This window comes from Hyla sarda, chromosome 6 (genome assembly GCF_029499605.1).
Source record: "Hyla sarda isolate aHylSar1 chromosome 6, aHylSar1.hap1, whole genome shotgun sequence".
Classification (NCBI taxonomy): domain Eukaryota; kingdom Metazoa; phylum Chordata; class Amphibia; order Anura; family Hylidae; genus Hyla; species Hyla sarda.
The window spans coordinates 136,928,876-136,951,883 of record NC_079194.1 but is presented as its reverse complement, the minus strand read 5'-3'; the positions used below and the strand labels follow the sequence as shown (position 1 = coordinate 136,951,883).

At 47.5% G+C, this 23,008-nt stretch overlaps 1 protein-coding gene across 1 annotated transcript in view; it reads right to left on the bottom strand.

Moving 5' to 3' along the window:
* The window catches only part of RASSF1 (Ras association domain family member 1), a 63,732-nt gene that overhangs the window by 27,333 nt on the left and 13,391 nt on the right, over nucleotides 1–23,008 (bottom strand). The window contains exon 2 of the mRNA XM_056525177.1: nucleotides 763–887. Within this exon, the coding sequence (XP_056381152.1) occupies nucleotides 763–887 (125 nt within the window). The remainder of the gene's footprint in view (nucleotides 1–762; nucleotides 888–23,008) is intronic.

Here is a 23,008-nt window from a genome sequence, read left to right as displayed (position 1 = left end):
GTAACAGTTAAGTAATGCAGATAGGTGTGTAATGGAATTAAAAGTGTGCATACCGATGAAATTTGGCAGACCATGTACCTCCGGTAATGAATGACAAGCAATCACAATGCAACATGAATACATATTTTGCCATGGTATATGACACATCAATGATAAATTTCCCAGATTTCCATAGACCCAGGGGAATAATGTCATATAATTGTGTCCTACATGCTTCTCTACTTCTGCACTGTGTTTTTGTTTTGTGTATTTTGCTAGTCTTCTGGTTCTGACCCTTTGGCTTGTCTCTGGTTTACTCCTTGTTTGCTGTATTTGTACTGTTTTGCCCGTTTGTTACTTACGCAGACTGTCTCAAACTTCTGACGCCCCTGAACATAGTCCAGCACAGGGACCGTCGTCCAGTTGGGGGCCGCTGTTTAGGGCGGATCGTCCAAGTATGCAGGGACAGAGGTATGGGCGACTTCTAGGTCTGCACTGATCCCTACCCCGGATGTGACAGGTACCCTGGAACTTTTAAGCCCCTACTTTTAAAAGTGATGGAGGTAAAGCAGCATTAAAATATCCATCAACATCAATGTCCACACATACAGACACATAATTGTCTCTATTGAGGGAAAGCAGGATGTAGGAATTGATGCTGTACATGAGACCAATAGATTTCGTCATTGCAGTCAGTTGGGTTATTGGGCCTGTATTCGGCTAATGTAAAACTGGCCTAAGAGTCATGGCTGATAATTCCTGGAGCAGAAATGGTTATCTTACCACATTAGTGTCTTTCTCCCAAGCGGTATCTTGTGATAAGTCGCTGTCACTGTCTGCATCTTCTCCTTTGCTGCAGTCTAATCGAATGAGGGCTCGGCATCGGTAGTGACACGTGAAGCTGCAGTCTACAAGACACAAATGAAATACAGTTATACATTGAGGTGCCAGGCCCCCCATCTCCTAACACATTTCCAGCAGAAGTCCAGGGGTCATTATGCACTTAATTTCAGTAGCCACCAGGTGGTGCTATGTTACATTTATAGGAGGTAAGCAGAGAGGGTCCTACTAAAAGGGAAGTGAGGCAGCGCAGAAGAATGTACAGCCGGATAACTCACTCTGACACATTATGTCTCTGGTGCAGTTGTTACACACATGATAGAAAGAGCAGCTGAATCCTACAAAATCAGTCACAGATCTTTGCTTTGTTGCAAACACATGTTGCACATACGTGGTCATTACAGGATGAAGCGCCCTCTGATGATGATGGGGCCCTAAGTATTAGCCTTAGTGTCTGGATTTTAAACATAACAAAAATATCAATTGCGGTCGCTATATCCCACAGGGGCTTACTCAGCTTTTCTTCCACCCTGCATCATAAAGTAACCTGGCTATACAGCAGTGTGGAGCCTGGTATATAGAAATCCTTTATACACATTTCCAGTCTTCTCTTGTCTTTGGGTTTAAACCCCAGGACAATGACAACTAGTTCTGTTTACAAGTCATTTGGAAGAAAAGAAAAGGTGTTTTTTAGAGAATATACAGTGAAAATCTTCTATGGAAAAATGCTTTTTTTTTTTTCCCTTTCAAAACCTGTACGGAGGAAAAGTTGACCAGTTGCCCATAGCAACCAATCAGATTGCAGATTTTTATTTTAAAAAGGGCCTCTGAAAAATAAAAGAAGCGATCTAATAGGCAACTGGTCAACTTTTCCTCTACATGGGTTTTGATCAATCTCCCCAATACTGTATACGTATATATTGCCAATATTATAGTTTTAGCATTTTTTTTCCAACAAAGGTTTACAAAGAGATCATATAATTTATAATTCACAGTATCAAAATTCCAGTGGGCAAGAAGTTTCCCTACATTATTTCGACTGTGCCATCATTTCGTCTGTGACTGTGCCAAGGGAATGTGTCATCAGTATCACCCACACGAACCTGTTGTATAGGCTTGTAGTGCGAATGACAATGATACTTACTGGTCCCTACTCCGTGCCTCCTTTCTGCCACAATCTCTGTTCTTTGGTACATGCAAATGACCTGCTTAATGCATGGGGGGGGGGCTTCCCAGGCTCCCTGTACACAATGAGGTCCATATGGCCTCCAATACTTCAGTCAGTTAGTGACTAAAGTGGCACACCACTGTGGCTTCTGACCCTAGAAGTCTTGCAAAGTACGACCAGAGCTCTGTGATAGGGTAGCGAAGAAATTGAGCATAGTTTTTTTTTGTTTTGTTTTTTAGCACCTGCCTCAACCATTATAAAAAAAAAAGTTACTCCTTGGAATTACTTTCAAAGCCTACGTGGCTCTTTGCTTGACATCATGGTAAAATTAAAAGAGCTCAGCCAAAACATCAGATAAGAAGTTGCGGGTTTCCACATACAGTGATCCCTCAACTTACAATGGCCTCAACATACAATAGTTTCAACATAAAATGGTCTTTTCTGGACCATCGTAAGTTGAAACCAGACTCAACATACAATGTACAGACAGTCCAGATCTGTGAAAAGTGTCAATGGCTGGAAGAATCGACCAATCAAAATGGGCATTCACTGGTAAAACCCCTGTATTACTGAAGCGTATGCACTGACTGGTGTCTGGTATTACATGTTCTGTACTCTTTACCTGTATCAGGGTTAGCTGCTCCTTTGGACACCAGGTGAGGGCGACTCCATTACTTGTTTGGGACACTGTGTGTACTGTACAGGACCCCGAAGAAGCTCCTGTCCTCTACATAGACCAGTGTTTCCCAAGCAGGGTGGCCCCAGCTGTTGCAAAACTACAACTCCCAGCATGCCCGGACAGCCTTTGGCTGTCCGGGCATTCTGGGAGTTGTAGTTTTGCAACAGCTGGAGGCTCCCTGCTTGGGAAACACTGACAGACAGTGATTTACAGCTCCCAGCAGATCTTTCCTACTTGTATATGTAAGGATTTGCTTTATCTATATTAGTTATCTACTTATTTTTCTTTAATCCTCACTTTTTCCTATTTTTGGATGACATTTTGGTGCCTTTAGAACCAATTACCAGGTTTCCATAGAGTTCTGGTCTCAACATACAATGGTTTCAACATACAATGGTCATCCCAGAATCAATTAATATTGTAACTTGAGGGAGCACTGTATCTGGTCCATCCTTAGGTGCAAGTGTTTGCTTACTTTACTGTACCTTGATCATAACCAGCTTTCAGTATGAAACAAATAACCAAAAGGGTTAATAACACTTTTTTATTATTGGTGCAAAGGAACAGAAAGTAAGTTTTATTCAAATATTTATCTAAAAAAAAAAAACCTGAGTTATGATATAATGTGATATACAATCCACATTCAGGGGGAGATTTATCAAAACTTGTGCAAAAGAAGAGTGGTGCAGTTGCTCATGGCAACCAGTCAGATAGCTTCTTTCATTTTTAAAGAGACCTGTGAAAAATGAAAGAAGCAATCTGATTGGTTGTCATAGGCAACTGCACCACTCTTCCTCTGCACAGTATTTGATAAATCTCCCCCTGAGTGTGTATTATAATTGCTACATGAATCAGATACAGTGGTCCCTCAAGTTACAATATGAATTGGTTCTGGGACAACCATTGTATGTGGAAACCATTGTATGTTGAGACCATAACTCTATGGAAACCTGGTAATTGGTTCTGAAGCCACCAAAATGTCATCCAAAATTAGGAAAATGTGAGGATTAAAGAAAAATAAGTAGATAACTAATACAGATAAAGCAAATCCTTACATATAAAAGAAAGAAAGATCTGCTGGGAGCTGTAAATCATTGTCTATGTCAGTGTTTCGCAACCAGGGTGCCTTCAGCTTTTGCAAAACTATAACTCCCAGCATGCCCGGACAGCCAACAGCTGTCCGGGCATGCTGGGAGTTGTAGTTTTGCAACAGCTGGAGACACCCTGGTTGGGAAACAATGGTTTATGTAGAGGACAGGAGCTTCTTTAGGGTCCTATACAGTACACCCAGTGTCCCAAATGGAGCCGCCCTTACCTGGTGTCCAAAGGAGCAGCTAACCCTGGCACAGGTAAGGAGTAGTACAGAACTTGTAGATCCTCCCCGTACTGTAGGGGGCACTACCAGACACCAGCCAGTGCATGCACTTCAGTAATACAGATGATTTACCAGTAAAATGCCCATTCTGATTGGTCAGTTCCTCCAGTTGTGACACATTTCACAGATCTGGACTGTCTGTAGCATTGTATGTTGAGTCTGGTTTCAAGTTACAATGGTCCAGAAAAAAACATTGTAGGTTGAAACTATTGTATGTTGAGGCCATTGTAAGTTGAGGGATCACTGTACTACTAAAACCATTTATGACAGCTTCACCATAAAATAAGGTAAGTAAACATATGTACTGTAAGCTGTCAGTCGATAACTAGTGTGCAACAAGGTGCATTGGAGAGTCTCATACCAATATACAATATCAGCACACCAATATACAATATTTTAATTGTAGTTATGCTGTATATACTATACACTATAGAAGTGGTCTCCAACCTGCGGAACTCCAGATGTTGTAAAACTACAATTCCCAGCATGCCCGGACAGCCAACGGCTGTCTGGGCATGCTGGGAGTTGTAGTTTTGCAACATCTGGAGGTCCGCAGGTTGAAGACCACTGCACTATAGTATACACTATACATAAGTACTAATAACTATATGAATTTCAGCACTATTTTTCAGCTGCTCAGGTGCTTATGCAAGCACCATAGATGTTCATGCCTCACATGACTTATAGATCAGTTTTAGGTGAAAAGTGGCTACAGTCCACACTCTCTGTGCACACTGTCTAGACTCTACGCTCACTTCTTCGCATTGTGGTGGATTACACAGTAACTAAAGCGCTCTACACACTGTTTGGAATAACTACTAAAAAAACACAGTGGGCATTGTCTAAACCCTACATGTTTCACCACTGAATGTGGCGTTCTCAAGGAGAACAAGAGGCAAAACTGCACTACATGGAGGACAGCTACATGAGCAGCATTCAGATCACGAGAAAATTACATGGCTTTATATGTCTCACGAAGTGGTCTGTCCTGGGCCAGCCGAACTCCTGTGAAATACAGAATGATATCATTACCTGTCAGATGCCTTTGGCAGCTCCCAGACACCTTCCAGCTCTTTCTGCTCTATCTGCTGCTGCTTTTGTCATTTTGTTGTTTTTGCTGTGATTTTCCTAAAATTGTGGCAAAAATAGTCAAATTTTACCACAATTGCACAAATCACAATAAAAACGTGGCATTTTTACCACAATTTTAGAAAGTTGCAGCAACACACACAACCAAAACTTGAAAAATGCTGTACAAATGTAATGTGTTTACACAGCCTGAAGGCTTCAAATATTCAAAAAACACTTCAATTGTGATTATAGGTCAAATCACTTTGAATAAGAAAAGACATCAAAACTGCATGTAGTGTGAACTGACACCGAGTTTAAGCAGTTTAGGCTGCTGGGGTCTAGCCAGGTAATCTCATTAGCGGAAGTGAAGTGATGAGACTCCTCCCCCTCTTTCTGCAATGTATTTAATAGAAAATGTAGGCTGCGGTAGAAAGAAATTTCATTGGAAATGAAAGTCATTATAGCTGAAAACTGATGCATGGCCACATTAGGTAAAAAAGGTAAGCATAAAGGTTACAGACAGTCGTGTCGCTACAGGGGCAATTGTTATTGTCAGGGCTGCCATCAGAAATTTTGGGGCCCCTTATACAGCTCAGGCCTGGGCCCCCTGGAAACCCCTCACAGTACCGCCAATTGCACATATCACGTTGCCCGTCCTATGACGTACAACATGATACCAGTATCAGCATTACAAATCAGGCTGCTTCCCCCCGTGCACTTTTATCCCCTCCCCACTTGATCAACCCCTGTGCTATATAATTTGCTCCCCACCCCTCTGATCCACCCCCCCCCGATACCTTATTCCCAACCTCTGATTTCCCCTGGCACTTTATTTCATCACCTCTGATTCCACCCTGCCACCTTACTGACACTAAGCTGACCAGCAGGCTCAGGTGCAGTGGCTCTGCGTATTAGCGAGCTCCTCTAATGATGACTAGTGATGTCCTCTCACGCAGCAGATTGATGTTAGGGGGGGACGTCACTCGTAAGAGCCGGCAGCCACTGCTGCTCACTTTAAATCAGTGAGCAGCGCCAACGGACGTACAGAATCAGGCAGGGGCGTGGCTGAAAACCACAGGGCCCTGATGCAAAAAATTGCCCTTGGCCTCCACCACAGATGAATCCATACTGTCCCCATAAAAAATATATGGGAGCAGTATAGGGAAGCTAATGCTATATTAGGCAATATAGGGGCTTACTACTACATGATAGAGCTACACCAAAAAAAAACAATGGTCCACGTACTGCGAAAAGGTCATTTTATTAACACCAACAAAATAAAAAACATGTATGAGGTATCAGGAGAAAAACATAAGCACAGAGGCAGAAGAAAGTGGAGCAGTTGTAGATTGCGTTTTTAATTTTTCAGAGGCCTTTTTAACCTCTTAAGGGCGCAGGGCGTACCTGTACCCCCTGTGCCCGGCCCCGGTATTGAACGTGGGTTCACACCGTGACCCCGCATCATACCGGGTCGGTCCTGGCGGCTTATGACAGCCGGGAACCTGGGCTAATAGCGTGTGGCACCAATGGTTGATGAAAGTAAAAGCTTCCCGGCAGCTCAGTCGGTCTGATTGGGACCAGCACTGTGAAATCGCAATGTCCCGGTCAGCTAGAACGTGGGTGGAGGTCCCCTCACCTGCCTCCGTCACGTCCGATCGGCGTTTGATTGCTCCAAGCCTGAAATCCGGGCTTGAGCAATCGACCGCCGATTACACTGATCTTTGCCGTGTCAATGCACGACAATGATCTGTGTATGAGATTGGTATGTGCAGTGAAATAGCCACCAGGGGAGCTATAACAGTGCAAAAAAAAAGTTAATAAAGATCATTTAACCCCTCCCCTAATAAAAGCAAGAATCACCCCCCTTTTCCAATAAAAAAAAACTGTGTAAATAAAAATAAACATATGTGGTATCGCCGCGAGCGGAAATGTCCGAACTATAAAAATATATTATTAATTAAACCGTACGGTCAATGGCGTACGCTCAAAAAAATTGCAAATTCCAAAATAGCGTATTTTTGGTCACTTTTTATATCATGAAAAAATTTATAAAAAGCGATCAAAAAGTCCGATCAATACAAAAATGGTCCCGATAAAAACTTCAGATCACGGCGCAAAAAATTAGCCCTCATACCGGCCCATATGCAGAAAAATAAAAAAGTTATAGGGGTCAGAATATGACAATTATAAACGTATACATTTTCCTGCATGTAGTTATGATTTTTTCCAGAAGTACAACAAAATCAAACCTATATAAGTAGGATATCATTTTAACCATATGGACCAACAGAATAAAGATAAGATGTAATTTTTTCTGAAAAATGCACTGCATAGAAACGGAAGCCCCCAAAAGTTAAAAAATTGTGTTTTTTCTTCAATTTTGTCACACAATGATTTTTTTTTCTGTTTCGTTGTAGATTTTGGGGGTAAAATGACAGATGTCATCACAAAGTAGAATTGGTGGCGCAAAAAATAAGCCATCATATGGATTTTTAGGTTTTCTGGTTATTGTTATTAGTGCCACGCTGTGGTTAAGCTGAATTGCACATCCCAGTGATGGTGGGCGTGGTCTAAGTGAAGAATAGAAGAATACATGTGTGTGGTGAAAGAGCTCACTCTTCTGGATGGCAAATACGGGGTTCAAATACGACGATGAGGATCTGCTGATGTCCGGGCATCAAACTCTGGAGAGGGAAGATGTAGCTGGAATAGGTCCTGGTGGTCTAAACCAAATGAAGAAGAAACGAGACTATAGGGAAGATGTCACTTATAAGTCACTAATTTCATTGTGTATTCTGCCTGACTAAGTCCCATCTCTGCTGTATTCACTTTTAAGTTCTGCAGTTGATTAGTAAAATAGCAGTTCCCATCATATCCTTACCACTTCTTAGATCATTAGATCATCCTGGGAGGTGTAGTTTCCCATGGTAAAAACTTCTTAATGATTTCCCCTTGGCAATAGGTATATTATATTATTATATTCTAAATCAATTTCCAAAAAGTGCTACACAGTGGACATTATATATATATATATATATATATATATATACAGAGAGAGAGAGAGAGAGAGAGAGAGAGAGAGAGAGACCCTCACATTTTCGTAAATATTTTATTATACCTATTCATGGGACAACACTGATGAAATGAAAAAAAGGATTCTTGCTCTACATAAAGATGGCATAGGCTATAGGAAGATTGCCAAGTTGAACTAAGCTTTAGCACGGTGGGAAAGACTATACAGCAGGTCTGCCTGTCAGTGCTCAGACCATACACTGCACACTGCATTGAATCTGCATGACTGTTGTCCCAGACAGTGGCGTTGCGACCCGGGTGCGGGGGGTGCGGCCCGCACCAGGTGACACCAACCTAATGGGGTGACACCAAGATGCTCCGCAGCATCCCCCCTCCCCCCCCCCCCCCCACCTGTGCCTGACCGGCCTCCCATCCGTCAGTACCCCCCCCCCCACCCCTGCGCTGTGTGTGCGGTGCGCCCGTCCGTCAGCAACCCCCCTCTTTCACCTTCACTGTGCGCCCGTCCATCATCACACCCCGCCTCACCTTCACCAGCACTGTGCCCGGCCTCCGCTCCCACGTCTGCGCCGGCCTGACGTCACACCGCATGGCCGCGCAGGAGGACGTCAGTTACGTCACTCGCACGGCGCCCGGTGAGAAGGAGCGCTGCGCTGGATGGGTGAGTGTGCATGTCTGTCTCTCTGTCTGTCTGTCTGTCCCTATCTATGCTTGTGTGTGTGAGACTCTGTGTGTGTGACTGTGTGTATGTGACTGTGTGTGTTTGTGTGACTCTCTGAGTGTGTGTGTGACTCTGTGTGTGACTGTGTGTGACTGTGTGTGTGTGTGACTCTGTGTGTGACTCTGTGTGTGTGTCTGTCTGTGAGTGTGTGTGTGTTTGTCTCTCTGTGTTGTATGTGTTTTTTTTTTTTTCGTGTGTGTGTGTGTGTGGGGGGGGAGGGTATAACCAGCGATCTATTGTGGGGAGACTTTGACCCATTGTGGGGAACCTGCAAGGGAACCTGCGGCCTAATGTGGGGAAACTACTACCAAATGTGCGGAGTCTATGCTACCTTAATGTGGAGAGTCTACCAAATGTGCGGAGTCTATGCTACCTTAATGTGGAGAGTCTACCAAATGTGGGGAGTCTATGCTACCTTAATGTGGAGAGTCTACCAAATGTGGGGAGTCTATGCTACCTTATGTGGGGAATCTGTGCTACCTTATGTGGGGAATCTGTGCTACCGAATGTGGGGAATCTGTGCTACCTAATGTGGGGAAATTGCTACCTAATGTGGGGAATCTGTGCTACCTAATGTGAGGTAACTGGTACCTACCTAATGTGGGGGAACTGGTACCAAATGTGGGGAATCTATGCTGCCTAATATGGGGAATAGATGCTACCTAATGTGGGGAAACTGCGACCTATCTAATGTGGGGGAACTGCTGCCTACCTAATGCTCCCCCCCTGGCAGTAGCACCCTCATCATCCACCAGCAACACCCCCCCCCCCCCCAGCAGCACCTCCATCAGCAGATCCTGATGGTGGATGATGGAGGTGCTCCTGCCAGGAGGATGATCCTGCCGATGGATGATGGGGGTGATACTGCCAGGGGGGATGGCCAGTAGCACCCTCATCATCCTCCAGCAACACCCCCCCAGTAGTAGCACCCCCATCATCCACTAGCAACACCACCAATACCCCCCTCCCGTGGTAATAGCATCAGCTAATGGATGTTGAGGGGTGTTACTGCGGTTGTGGTATTATATTCAGAGGGTGCTCTGTATGGCAACGTTAAATTCAGAGGGCGCAGTTTGTGGTAGTATTATATTCAGAGTGCGCAGTTTGTGGTAGTATTATATTCAGAGTGCGCAGTTTGTGGTAGTATGATTAGAGATGAGCGAACTTATAGTAAATTCGATTCATCACAAACTTCTCGGCTCGGCAGTTGATGCCTTATCCTGCGTAAATTAGTTCAGCCTTCAGGTGCTCCGGTGGGCTGGAAAAGGTGGATACAGTCCTAGGAAAGAGTCTCCTAGGACTGTATCCACCTTTTCCAGCCCACGGGAGCACCTGAAAGCTGAACTAATTTATGCAGGAAAAGTGATCAACTGCCGAGCAGAGAAGTTTGTGACGAGTTGAATTTACTGTAGTTTGCTCATCTCTAAGTATTCAGAGGGCGCAGTGGGTGGTAGTATTATATTCAGAGGGTACAGTATGTGGCGGTATTATATTCAGGGGTACAGTATGTGGCAGATTTATATTCAGGGGTACAGTATGTGGCAGATTTATATTCAGGGGTACAGTATGTGGCAGATTTATATTCAGAGGGTACAGTATGTGGCAGATTTATATTCAGAGGGTACAGTATGTGGCAGATTTATATTCAGAGGGTGCAGTTTGTGGTAGTATTATATTCAGAGGGCGCAGTTTGTGGTAGTATTATATTCAGAGGGTACAGTATGTGGTAGTATTATATTCAGTGGATACGGTGTGTGGCGGTATTATATTCAGGGGTACAGTATGTGGCAGATTTATATTCAGAGTGTACAGTATGTGTTGGTATTATATTCAGAATGTACAGTGTGTGGTAGTATTATATACAGTGGGCATGGTGTATGGAAGGTTTGTAATCAAAGAGTGTAGCGTATAGTAGTATTATATTTAGAGGATACAGTGTCTGTCAGGTTTATAATAATACTTGTTTTCATATAGAGGATGAGAATGCTCTGACATAGTGAGGAGACGTCTGGGCGTCACATTCTACAGACAGAAGTTTTAGCTGGAACAAGTCCTGGCGGTATGTACCATCTGAATTAGATAAGGGAAGACTGTAGAGAAGACGTCACCTGTAGTCACTGATATCATTGTGTATTCTCCTCACTATAGAGAAGACGTCACCTGTAGTCACTGATATCATTGTACATTCTCCTCACTATAGAGAAGACGTCACCTGTAATCAATGATATCATTGTGTATTCTCCTCACTATAGAGAAGACGTCACCTGTAGTCACTGATATCATTGTGTATTCTCCTCACTAGAGAAGACTTCAAATTTAGTCACTGATATCATTGTACATTCTCCTCACTATAGAGAAGACGTCACCTGTAGTCACTGATATCATTGTGTATTCTCCTCACTATAGAGAAGACGTCACCTGTAATCACTGATATCATTGTGTATTCTCCTCACTATAGAGAAGACGTCACCTGTAGTCACTGATATCATTGTATATTCTCCTCTCTATGTCCTATCAGAGCTGGAGTCACTTGTCAGTTCTACAGTTAGGTCAGTGAAACTACAACTCCCAGCATAACCTCACCACTGCTCAAAGGGGTACTCTACTGGAAAACATTTTTTTTAATCAGCTGGTGCTACAAAGTTAAACAGATTTGTAAATTACTTCTATTTAAAAATCTTAATCCTTCCAGTACTTATTAGCTGCTGTATAAGCGATTCACAGGAAGTTATTTTCTTTTTTAATTTCTTTTCTGTCTGACCACAGTGCTCTGTGCTGACACCTCTGTCCATGTCAAGAACTGTCCATAGTAGGAGCAAATCCCCATAGCAAACCTATCCTGCTCTGGACAGTTCCTGACATGGACAGAGGTGTCAGCAAATAGCACTGTGGTCAGACTGGAAAGAACTACACAACTTCCTGTGGAGCATACACCAGCTTATAAGTACTGTAAGTATTAAAATTTTAAATAGAAGTAATTTAAAAATCTGTTTAACTTTCTGGCACCAGTTGATATAAAAGTAAATGTTTTCCAGTGGAGTACCCCTTTAAGTAATTCTGGGAGCTGTATATTTCAATGGTGAAAACTTCTTTAACACTTTCCTATTCTGTGGCAACTGGTATATCTGATTATTATACTGTAATTTCTCACAATGCGCTACAACAGTGGTGTCTGTCACAACAGGCTAAAAACTTACTGAGGGGGGGAGGTATGGGGTGACACCATTTTCTACCGCACCGGGTGACACCAACCCTAGCAACGCCACTGGTCCCAGAAGGACGCCTCTTTTCAAGGTGATGCACAAAAAAAGCTCACAAAAAGTTTGGTTTAGAAGGTGTCAAGCATGTGTGGAGGCAACCAAGTGAGGCATACAAAGACAAATGTGTCTTGCCTATAGACAAGCATGGTGGTGATAGTGTCATGGTCTGGGGTTGTGTCACGATGCCGGCTGGCAGGTAGTGGATCCTCTGTGCCAGAGAGGGATTGGCGTGGACCGTGCTAGAGGATCGGTTCTAAGTCACTACTGGTTTTCACCAGAGCCCGCCGCAAAGCGGGATGGTCTTGCTGCGGCGGTAGTGACCAGGTCGTATCCCCTAGCAACGGCTCAACCTCTCTGGCTGCTGAAGATAGGCGCGGTACAAGGGAGTAGACAGAAGCAAGGTCGGACGTAGCAGAAGGTCGGGGCAGGCAGCAAGGATCGTAGTCAGGGGCAACGGCAGAAGGTCTGGAATCACAGGCAAGGAACACACAAGGAACGCTTTCACTGGCACTAGGGCAACAAGATCCGGCGAGGGAGTGAAGGGGAAGTGAGGTGATATAGGGAAGTGCACAGGTGTAAACACTAATTGGAACCACTGCACCAATCAGCGGTGCAGTGGCCCTTTAAATCGCAAAGACCCGGCGCGCGCGCGCCCTAGGGAGCGGGGCCGCGCGCGCCGGGACAGAACTGACGGGGAGCGAGTAAGGTACGGGAGCCGGGGTGCGCATCGCGAGCGGGCGCTACCCGCATCGCGAATCGCATCCCGGCCGGAGGTAGTAACGCAGCGCCCCGGGTCCGTGGAACCGACCGGGGCGCTGCAGTGAGGGAAGTGTAGCGAGCGCTCCGGGGAGGAGCGGGGACCCGGAGCGCTCGGCGTAACAGTACCCCCCCCCTTGGGTCTCCCCCTCTTCTTGGGGCCTGAGAACCTGAGGATCAGACTTTTGTCCAGGATATTGTCCTCAGGTTCCCAGGACCTCTCTTCTGGACCACAACCCTCCCAATCCACTAAAAAAAAAGTTCTTCCCCTGACCTTTTTAGAGGCCAAAATCTCTTTGACAGAGAAGATGTCCGAGGAGCCGGAAACAGGAGTGGGAGGAACAGATTTAGGAGAAAAACGGTTGAGGATGAGAGGTTTAAGAAGAGAGACGTGAAAGGCATTAGGGATACGAAGAGAAGGAGGAAGAAGAAGTTTGTAAGAGACAGGATTAATTTGACACAAAACTTTAAAAGGACCAAGATAGCGTGGTCCCAACTTATAGCTCGGGACACGGAAACGGACATATTTAGCGGAGAGCCATACCTTGTCTCCAGGGGAAAAAATGGGAGGAGCTCTTCTTTTCTTATCTGCGAATCTCTTCATGCGAGAAGAAGCCTGTAAGAGAGAATTTTGGGTCTCTTTCCATATGGTGGAAAGATCACGAGAAATTTCATCCACAGCGGGCAGACCAGAGGGCAAGGGGGTAGGGAGGGGGGGAAGAGGGTGACGGCCGTACACCACGAAAAACGGAGATTTGGAGGAAGATTCAGAGATTCTGAAATTATACGAGAATTCGGCCCAAGGTAGAAGATCTGCCCAGTCATCCTGGCGGGAGGAAACAAAATGTCGTAAATAGTCACCCAAGATCTGGTTAATTCTCTCTACTTGTCCATTGGATTGAGGATGGTATGCAGAAGAAAAATTTAATTTAATCTTGAGTTGTTTACAGAGAGCCCTCCAGAATTTAGACACAAATTGGACGCCTCTATCCGAGACGATCTGTGTAGGCAACCCGTGAAGACGAAAAATGTGTACAAAAAATTGTTTAGCCAACTGAGGCGCTGAAGGAAGACCAGGAAGAGGGATGAAATGTGCCATTTTGGAGAATCGATCAACGACCACCCAAATAACAGTGTTGCCATGGGATGGGGGTAAGTCAGTAATAAAATCCATACCAATCAGAGACCAAGGTTGTTCGGGGACAGGTAGAGGATGAAGAAAACCAGCGGGCTTCTGGCGAGGAGTCTTATCCCGGGCACAGATAGTGCAGGCTCGCACAAAGTCCACCACATCAGTCTCTAGAGTCGGCCACCAATAGAAGCGAGAGATGAGTTGCACAGATTTCTTGATGCCCGCATGACCTGCGAGATGGGAGGAGTGACCCCATTTGAGGATCCCAAGGCGTTGGCGTGGAGAAACAAAGGTCTTTCCTGGAGGAGTTTGCCTGATGGAGGCTGGAGAAGTGGAAATCAGGCAGTCAGGAGGAATGATGTGTTGAGGAGAGAGTTCAATTTCAGAGGCATCTGAGGAACGAGAGAGAGCATCGGCCCTAATGTTTTTATCAGCAGGCCGAAAGTGAATTTCAAAATTAAATCGGGCAAAGAACAGAGACCACCTGGCCTGACGAGGATTCAGCCGTTGGGCAGACTGGAGGTAGGAGAGGTTCTTGTGATCGGTGTAAATAATAACTGGAAATCTTGATCCCTCCAGCAGATGTCTCCATTCCTCAAGTGCTAATTTAATGGCTAGAAGCTCTCGATCCCCGATGGAGTAGTTCCTCTCCGCCGGAGAGAAGGTCCTGGAAAAAAAACCACAAGTAACAGCATGCCCGGAAGAGTTTTTTTGTAGAAGGACAGCTCCAGCTCCCACTGAGGAGGCATCAACCTCCAATAGGAAGGGTTTAGATGGGTCAGGTCTGGAGAGCACGGGAGCCGAAGAAAAGGCAGACTTGAGTCGTTTAAAGGCGTCTTCCGCTTGAGGAGGCCAAGACTTGGGATCGGCATTTTTTTTTGTTAAAGCCACAATAGGAGCCACAATGGTAGAAAAATGTGGAATAAATTGCCTGTAATAATTGGCGAACCCCAAAAAACGTTGGATGGCACGGAGTCCGGAGGGGCGTGGCCAATCTAAGACGGCAGAGAGTTTATCTGGGTCCATTTGTAGTCCCTGGCCAGAGACCAAGTATCCTAGAAAAGGAAGAGATTGGCATTCAAACAGACATTTCTCTATTTTGGCATAGAGTTGATTATCACGAAGTCTCTGAAGAACCATACGGACATGCTGGCGGTGTTCTTCAAGATTGGCAGAAAAAAATTATATCGTCCAGATATACAACAACACAGGAGTATAGTAGATCACGAAAAATTTCATTAACAAAGTCTTGGAAGACGGCAGGGGCGTTGCATAGACCAAAGGGCATGACCAGATACTCAAAGTGTCCATCTCTGGTGTTAAATGCCGTTTTCCATTCATCCCCCTCTCTGATGCGGATGAGATTATAAGCACCTCTTAAGTCCAGTTTGGTAAAAATATGGGCACCTTGGAGACGATCAAAGAGTTCAGAGATGAGGGGTAGGGGGGTAGCGGTTCTTAACCGTGATTTTATTAAGACCGCGGTAGTCAATGCAAGGACGTAGAGAGCCATCTTTTTTGGACACAAAGAAAAAATCCGGCTCCGGCAGGAGAGGAGGATTTACGGATAAAGCCCTTTTTTAAATTTTCTTGGACGTATTCAGACATGGCAAGAGTCTCTGGGACGGACAGAGGATAGATTCTGCCCCGGGGTGGAGTAGTGCCCGGGAGGAGGTCAATGGGACAATCATAAGGCCTGTGAGGAGGTAGAGTCTCAGCTTGTTTTTTGCAAAAAACGTCCGCAAAGTCCATATAGGCCTTAGGGAGACCGGTTACATGAGGAAGCACAGGGACACGGCAAGGTTTACTGGGAACCGGTTTTAAGCAGTCCTTGGAACAAGAGGGGCCCCCAACTCTTGATCTCCCCAGTGGACCAATCCAGGATTGGGGAATGGAGTTGAAGCCAGGGAAGTCCAAGAAGGATTTCAGAAGTGCAATTGGGGAGAACCAACAGTTCAATCCTCTCGTGATGAGATCCGATGCACATTAGAAGGGGCTCCGTGCGGAAACGTATAGTACAGTCCAATCTTTCATTGTTTACACAATTGATGTAGAGGGGTCTGGCGAGACTGGTCACCGGGATGTTGAACCTGTTGACGAGGGAGGCTAAGATGAAATTTCCTGCAGATCCAGAGTCCAAGAAGGCCACAGCAGAGAAGGAGAAGGCAGAGGCAGACATCCGCACAGGCACAGTAAGACGTGGAGAAGCAGAGTAGACATCAAGGACTGTCTCACCTTTGTGCGGAGTCAGCGGACGTCTTTCCAGGCGGGGAGGACGGATAGGACAATCCTTCAGGAAGTGTTCGGTACTAGCACAGTACAGGCAGAGATTCTCCATGCGGCGTCGTGTCCTCTCTTGGGGTGTCAGGCGAGACCGGTCGACCTGCATAGCCTCCACGGCGGGAGGCACAGGAACAGATTGCAGGGGACCAGAGGAGAGAGGAGCCGGGGAGAAGAAACGCCTCGTGCGAACAGAGTCCATATCCTGGCGGAGCTCCTGACGCCGTTCGGAAAAACGCATGTCAATGCGAGTGGCAAGATGGATGAGTTCATGTAGGTTAGCAGGGATTTCTCGTGCGGCCAGAACATCTTTAATGTTGCTGGATAGGCCTTTTTTAAAGGTCGCGCAGAGTGCCTCATTATTCCAGGATAATTCTGAAGCAAGGGTACGGAACTGTACGGCATACTCGCCAACGGAAGAATTACCCTGGACCAGGTTCAACAGGGCAGTCTCAGCAGAAGAGGCTCGGGCAGGTTCCTCAAAGACACTTCGAATTTCCGAGAAGAAGGAGTGTACAGAGGCAGTGACGGGGTCATTGCGGTCCCAGAGCGGTGTGGCCCAAGCCAGGGCTTTTCCAGACAGCAGGCTGACTACGAAAGCCACCTTAGACCTTTCAGTGGGGAACTGGTCCGACATCATCTCCAAGTGTAATGAACATTGGGAAAGAAAGCCACGGCAAAACTTAGAGTCCCCATCAAATTTATCCGGCAAGGATAGTCGTATTCCAGAAGCGGCCACTCGCTGCGGAGGAGGTACAGGAGCTGGCGGAGGAGATGATTGCTGGAGCTGTGGTAGTAACTGTTGTAGCATAACAGTCAGTTGAGACAGCTGTTGGCCTTGTTGCGCAATCTGTTGTGACTGCTGGGCGACCACCGTGGTGAGGTCAGCGACAACTGGCAGAGGAACTTCAGCGGGATCCATGGCCGGATCTACTGTCACGATGCCGGCTGGCAGGTAGTGGATCCTCTGTGCCAGAGAGGGATTGGCGTGGACCGTGCTAGAGGATCGGTTCTAAGTCACTACTGGTTTTCACCAGAGCCCGCCGCAAAGCGGGATGGTCTTGCTGCGGCGGTAGTGACCAGGTCGTATCCCCTAGCAACGGCTCAACCTCTCTGGCTGCTGAAGATAGGCGCGGTACAAGGGAGTAGACAGAAGCAAGGTCGGACGTAGCAGAAGGTCGGGGCAGGCAGCAAGGATCGTAGTCAGGGGCAACGGCAGAAGGTCTGGAATCACAGGCAAGGAACACACAAGGAACGCTTTCACTGGCACTAGGGCAACAAGATCCGGCGAGGGAGTGAAGGGGAAGTGAGGTGATATAGGGAAGTGCACAGGTGTAAACACTAATTGGAACCACTGCACCAATCAGCGGTGCAGTGGCCCTTTAAATCGCAAAGACCCGGCGCGCGCGCGCCCTAGGGAGCGGGGCCGCGCGCGCCGGGACAGAACTGACGGGGAGCGAGTAAGGTACGGGAGCCGGGGTGCGCATCGCGAGCGGGCGCTACCCGCATCGCGAATCGCATCCCGGCCGGAGGTAGTAACGCAGCGCCCCGGGTCCGTGGAACCGACCGGGGCGCTGCAGTGAGGGAAGTGTAGCGAGCGCTCCGGGGAGGAGCGGGGACCCGGAGCGCTCGGCGTAACAGGTTGCATGAGTGCTGCTGGCACTGGGGAGCTACAGCTCATTGGGGAACCTATAAATGCCAACATGTACTGTGACATACTGAAGCAGATCACTGTCACGATGCCGGCTGGCAGGAGGTGGATCCTCTGTGCCAGAGAGGGATTGGCGTGGACCGTGCTAGTGGACCGGTTCTAAGTCACTACTGGTTTTCACCAGAGCCCGCCGCAAAGCGGGATGGTCTTGCTGCGGCGGTAGTGACCAGGTCGTATCCACTAGCAACGGCTCAACCTCTCTGACTGCTGAAGATAGGCGCGGTACAAGGGAGTAGACAGAAGCAAGGTCGGACGTAGCAGAAGGTCGGGGCAGGCAGCAAGGATCGTAGTCAGGGGCAACGGCAGGAGGTCTGGAACACAGGCTAGGAACACACAAGGAAACGCTTTCTCTGGCACAATGGCAACAAGATCCGGCGAGGGAGTGCAGGGGAAGTGAGGTATAAATAGGGAGTGCACAGGTGAACACACTGATTAGAACCACTGCGCCAATCAGCGGCGCAGTGGCCCTTTAAATCGCAGAGACCCGGCGCGCGCGCGCCCTAGGGAGCGGGGCCGCGCGCGCCGGGACAGGACCGACGGAGAGCGAGTCAGGTACGGGAGCCGGGGTGCGCATCGCGAGCGGGCGCCACCCGCATCGCGAATCGCATCCCGGCTGGAGGCGGTATCGCAGCGCACCCGGTCAGTGGATCTGACCGGGGCGCTGCAGAAACGAGAGTGTAGCGAGCGCTCCGGGGAGGAGCGGGGACCCGGAGCGCTCGGCGTAACAGTACCCCCCCCCTTGGGTCTCCCCCTCTTCTTAGAGCCTGGGAACCTGAGGAGCAGACTTTTGTCTAGGATGTTGTCCTCAGGTTCCCAGGATCTCTCTTCAGGTCCACAGCCCTCCCAATCCACCAAAAAGAACCTTTTTCCTCTGACCGTCTTGGAGGCCAGTATCTCCTTCACTGAGAAGACGTCAGAAGAACCGGAAACAGGAGTGGGAGAAACAAGCTTGGGAGAGAAACGGTTGATGATGAGTGGTTTAAGAAGAGAGACATGAAAGGCATTAGGAACACGAAGAGAAGGAGGAAGAAGAAGTTTGTAAGAGACAGGATTAATTTGGCACAAGACTTTGAAAGGACCAAGATAGCGTGGTCCCAGTTTGTAACTAGGGACACGAAAGCGGACATATTTAGCGGAGAGCCATACCTTGTCTCCGGGAGCAAAAATGGGGGGAGCTCTTCTTTTCTTATCGGCAAACTTTTTCATGCGAGATGAAGCCTGTAAAAGAGAATTTTGGGTCTCTTTCCATATGGTGGAAAGATCACGAGTCACTTCATCTACAGCGGGCAAACCAGAGGACAAGGGAATAGGGAGGGGGGGAAGAGGGTGACGGCCGTACACCACGAAAAATGGGGATTTAGCAGAAGATTCAGAGACTCTGAAGTTATACGAGAATTCGGCCCATGGTAGAAGATCTGCCCAGTCGTCCTGGCGGGAGGAAACAAAATGCCGTAAATAATCACCCAGGACCTGGTTAATTCTTTCTACTTGCCCATTGGATTGAGGATGATAAGCAGAAGAAAAGTTTAATTTAATCTTGAGTTGTTTACAGAGGGCCCTCCAGAATTTAGACACGAATTGGACGCCTCTATCCGAGACGATCTGCGTGGGCAACCCGTGAAGACGAAAAATGTGTACAAAAAATTGTTTAGCCAACTGAGGCGCTGAAGGAAGACCAGGAAGAGGAATAAAATGTGCCATCTTGGAAAATCGATCAACGACCACCCAAACAACAGTGTTGCCACGGGATGGGGGTAAGTCTGTAATAAAGTCCATACCAATCAGAGACCAAGGCTGTTCGGGGACAGGCAGAGGGTGAAGGAGACCAGCAGGCTTCTGGCGAGGAGTCTTGTCCCGGGCACAGACAGTGCAGGCCCGCACAAAATCAACAACATCCGTCTCCAGAGTCGGCCACCAATAGAAACGAGAGATGAGTTGCACGGATTTCTTGATGCCCGCATGGCCTGCGAGATGGGAGGAGTGACCCCATTTGAGGATTCCGAGGCGTTGGCGAGGAGAGACGAAGGTCTTCCCTGGAGGCGTTTGCCTGATGGAGGCTGGAGAAGTGGAGATCAGGCAGTCAGGAGGAATGATGTGTTGCGGAGAGAGCTCTACTTCCGAGGCATCCGAGGAACGAGAGAGAGCATCGGCCCTGATGTTCTTATCGGCAGGGCGAAAATGAATTTCAAAATTAAACCGGGCAAAGAACAGAGACCACCTGGCCTGGCGAGGATTCAGCCGTTGGGCAGACTGGAGATAGGAGAGATTCTTGTGATCGGTGTAAATAATAACTGGAAATTTAGATCCCTCCAGCAGATGCCTCCATTCCTCAAGTGCTAATTTAATGGCCAGTAGCTCTCGATCCCCGATGGAGTAGTTCCTCTCCGCCGGAGAGAAGGTCCTAGAAAAAAAACCACAAGTAACAGCATGCCCGGAAGAATTTTTTTGTAGAAGGACCGCTCCAGCTCCTACTGAGGAGGCATCAACCTCCAATAGGAAGGGTTTAGATGGGTCAGGTCTGGAGAGCACGGGAGCTGAAGAAAAGGCAGACTTGAGCTGTTTAAAGGCGTCTTCCGCTTGAGGAGGCCATGACTTAGGATTGGCATTCTTTTTGGTTAAAGCCACGATAGGAGCCACAATGGTGGAAAAATGTGGAATAAATTGTCTGTAATAATTGGCGAACCCCAAAAAACGTTGGATAGCACGGAGTCCGGAGGGGCGTGGCCAATCTAAGACGGCAGAGAGTTTGTCTGGATCCATTTGTAGTCCCTGGCCAGAGACCAAGTATCCTAGGAAAGGAAGAGATTGACATTCAAACAGACATTTCTCCATTTTGGCATAAAGTTGATTGTCACGAAGTCTCTGAAGAACCATGCGGACATGCTGGCGGTGTTCTTCTAGGTTGGCAGAAAAAATCAGGATATCATCCAGATATACAACAACACAGGAATATAAGAGATCACGAAAAATTTCATTAACAAAGTCTTGGAAGACGGCAGGGGCGTTGCACAGGCCAAAGGGCATGACCAGATACTCAAAGTGTCCATCTCTAGTGTTAAATGCCGTTTTCCATTCATCCCCCTCTCTGATGCGGATGAGATTATAAGCACCTCTTAAGTCCAGTTTGGTAAAGATGTGGGCACCTTGGAGGCGATCAAAGAGTTCGGAGATGAGAGGTAGAGGGTAGCGGTTCTTTACCGTGATTTTATTAAGACCGCGGTAGTCAATGCAAGGACGTAGGGAGCCATCTTTTTTGGACACAAAGAAAAATCCGGCTCCGGCAGGAGAGGAGGATTTGCGGATAAAGCCCTTTTTTAAATTTTCCTGGATGTACTCAGACATAGCAAGAGTCTCTGGGGCAGAGAGAGGATAAATTCTGCCCCGGGGTGGAGTGGTGCCCGGGAGGAGGTCAATAGGACAGTCATAAGGCATGTGAGGAGGTAGAGTCTCAGCTTGTTTTTTGCAAAAAACATCCGCAAAGTCCATATAGGCCTTAGGGAGACCGGTTACAGGGGGAACCGCAGGGTCACGGCAAGGAGTACTGGTAACCGGTTTAAGGCAGTCCTTGAAACAAGAGGGGCCCCAACTCTTGATCTCCCCTGTGGACCAATCCAGGGTTGGGGAATGGTGTTGAAGCCAGGGTAGTCCAAGGAGAATTTCGGAAGTGCAATTGGAGAGGACCAAAAACTCAATTTTTTCGTGGTGAGGTCCAATGCACATTAGGAGGGGTTCCGTGCGGTAACGCACGGCACAGTCCAATCTTTCATTGTTAACGCAATTGATGTAGAGAGGTCTGGCGAGACTGGTCACTGGGATGTTGAACCTGTTGATGAGAGAGGCCAAAATAAAGTTTCCTGCAGATCCGGAGTCCAAGAAGGCCTTAGTGGAGAAGGAGAAGGTAGAGGCAGATATCCGCACAGGCACAGTAAGACGTGGAGAAGCAGAGTTGACATCAAGGACTGTTTCACCTTTGTGCGGAGTCAGCGTACGTCTTTCCAGGCGGGGAGGACGGATAGGACAATCCTTCAGGAAGTGTTCGGTACCGGCACAGTACAGGCAGAGATTCTCCATGCGGCGTCGTGTCCTCTCTTGAGGTGTCAGGCGAGAGCGGTCAACTTGCATAGCCTCCACGGCGGGAGGCACAGGAACGGATTGCAGAGGACCAGAGGAGAGAGGAGCCGGGGAGAAAAAACGCCTCGTGCGAACAAAGTCCATATCCTGGCGGAGCTCCTGACGCCTTTCGGAAAAACGCATGTCAATGCGAGTGGCAAGATGAATGAGTTCATGAAGATTAGCAGGAATTTCTCGTGCGGCCAGAACATCTTTAATGTTGCTGGATAGGCCTTTTTTAAAGGTCGCGCAGAGGGCCTCATTATTCCAGGATAGTTCAGAAGCAAGAGTACGGAATTGTATGGCGTACTCGCCAACGGAAGAATTACCCTGGACCAGGTTCAGCAGGGCAGTCTCAGCAGAGGAGGCTCGGGCAGGTTCCTCAAAGACACTACGAAATTCCGAGAAGAAGGAGTGTACAGAGGCAGTGACGGGGTCATTGCGGTCCCAGAGCGGTGTGGCCCATGACAGAGCCTTTCCAGACAGAAGGCTGACTACGAAAGCCACCTTAGACCTTTCAGTAGGAAACTGGTCCGACATCATCTCCAAGTGCAGGGAACATTGTGAAAGAAAGCCACGGCAAAACTTAGAGTCCCCATCAAATTTATCCGGCAAGGATAGTCGTAGGCCTGAGGCGGCCACTTGCTGCGGAGGAGGTGCAGGAGCTGGCGGAGGAGATGATTGCTGAAGCTGTGGTAGTAGCTGCTGTAGCATCACGGTCAGTTGAGACAACTCGTGGCCTTGTTGCGCTATCTGTTGCGAGTGCTGGGCGACCACCGTGGTGAGGTCAGCGACATCTGGCAGAGGTACTTCAGCGGGATCCATGGCCGGATCTACTGTCACGATGCCGGCTGGCAGGAGGTGGATCCTCTGTGCCAGAGAGGGATTGGCGTGGA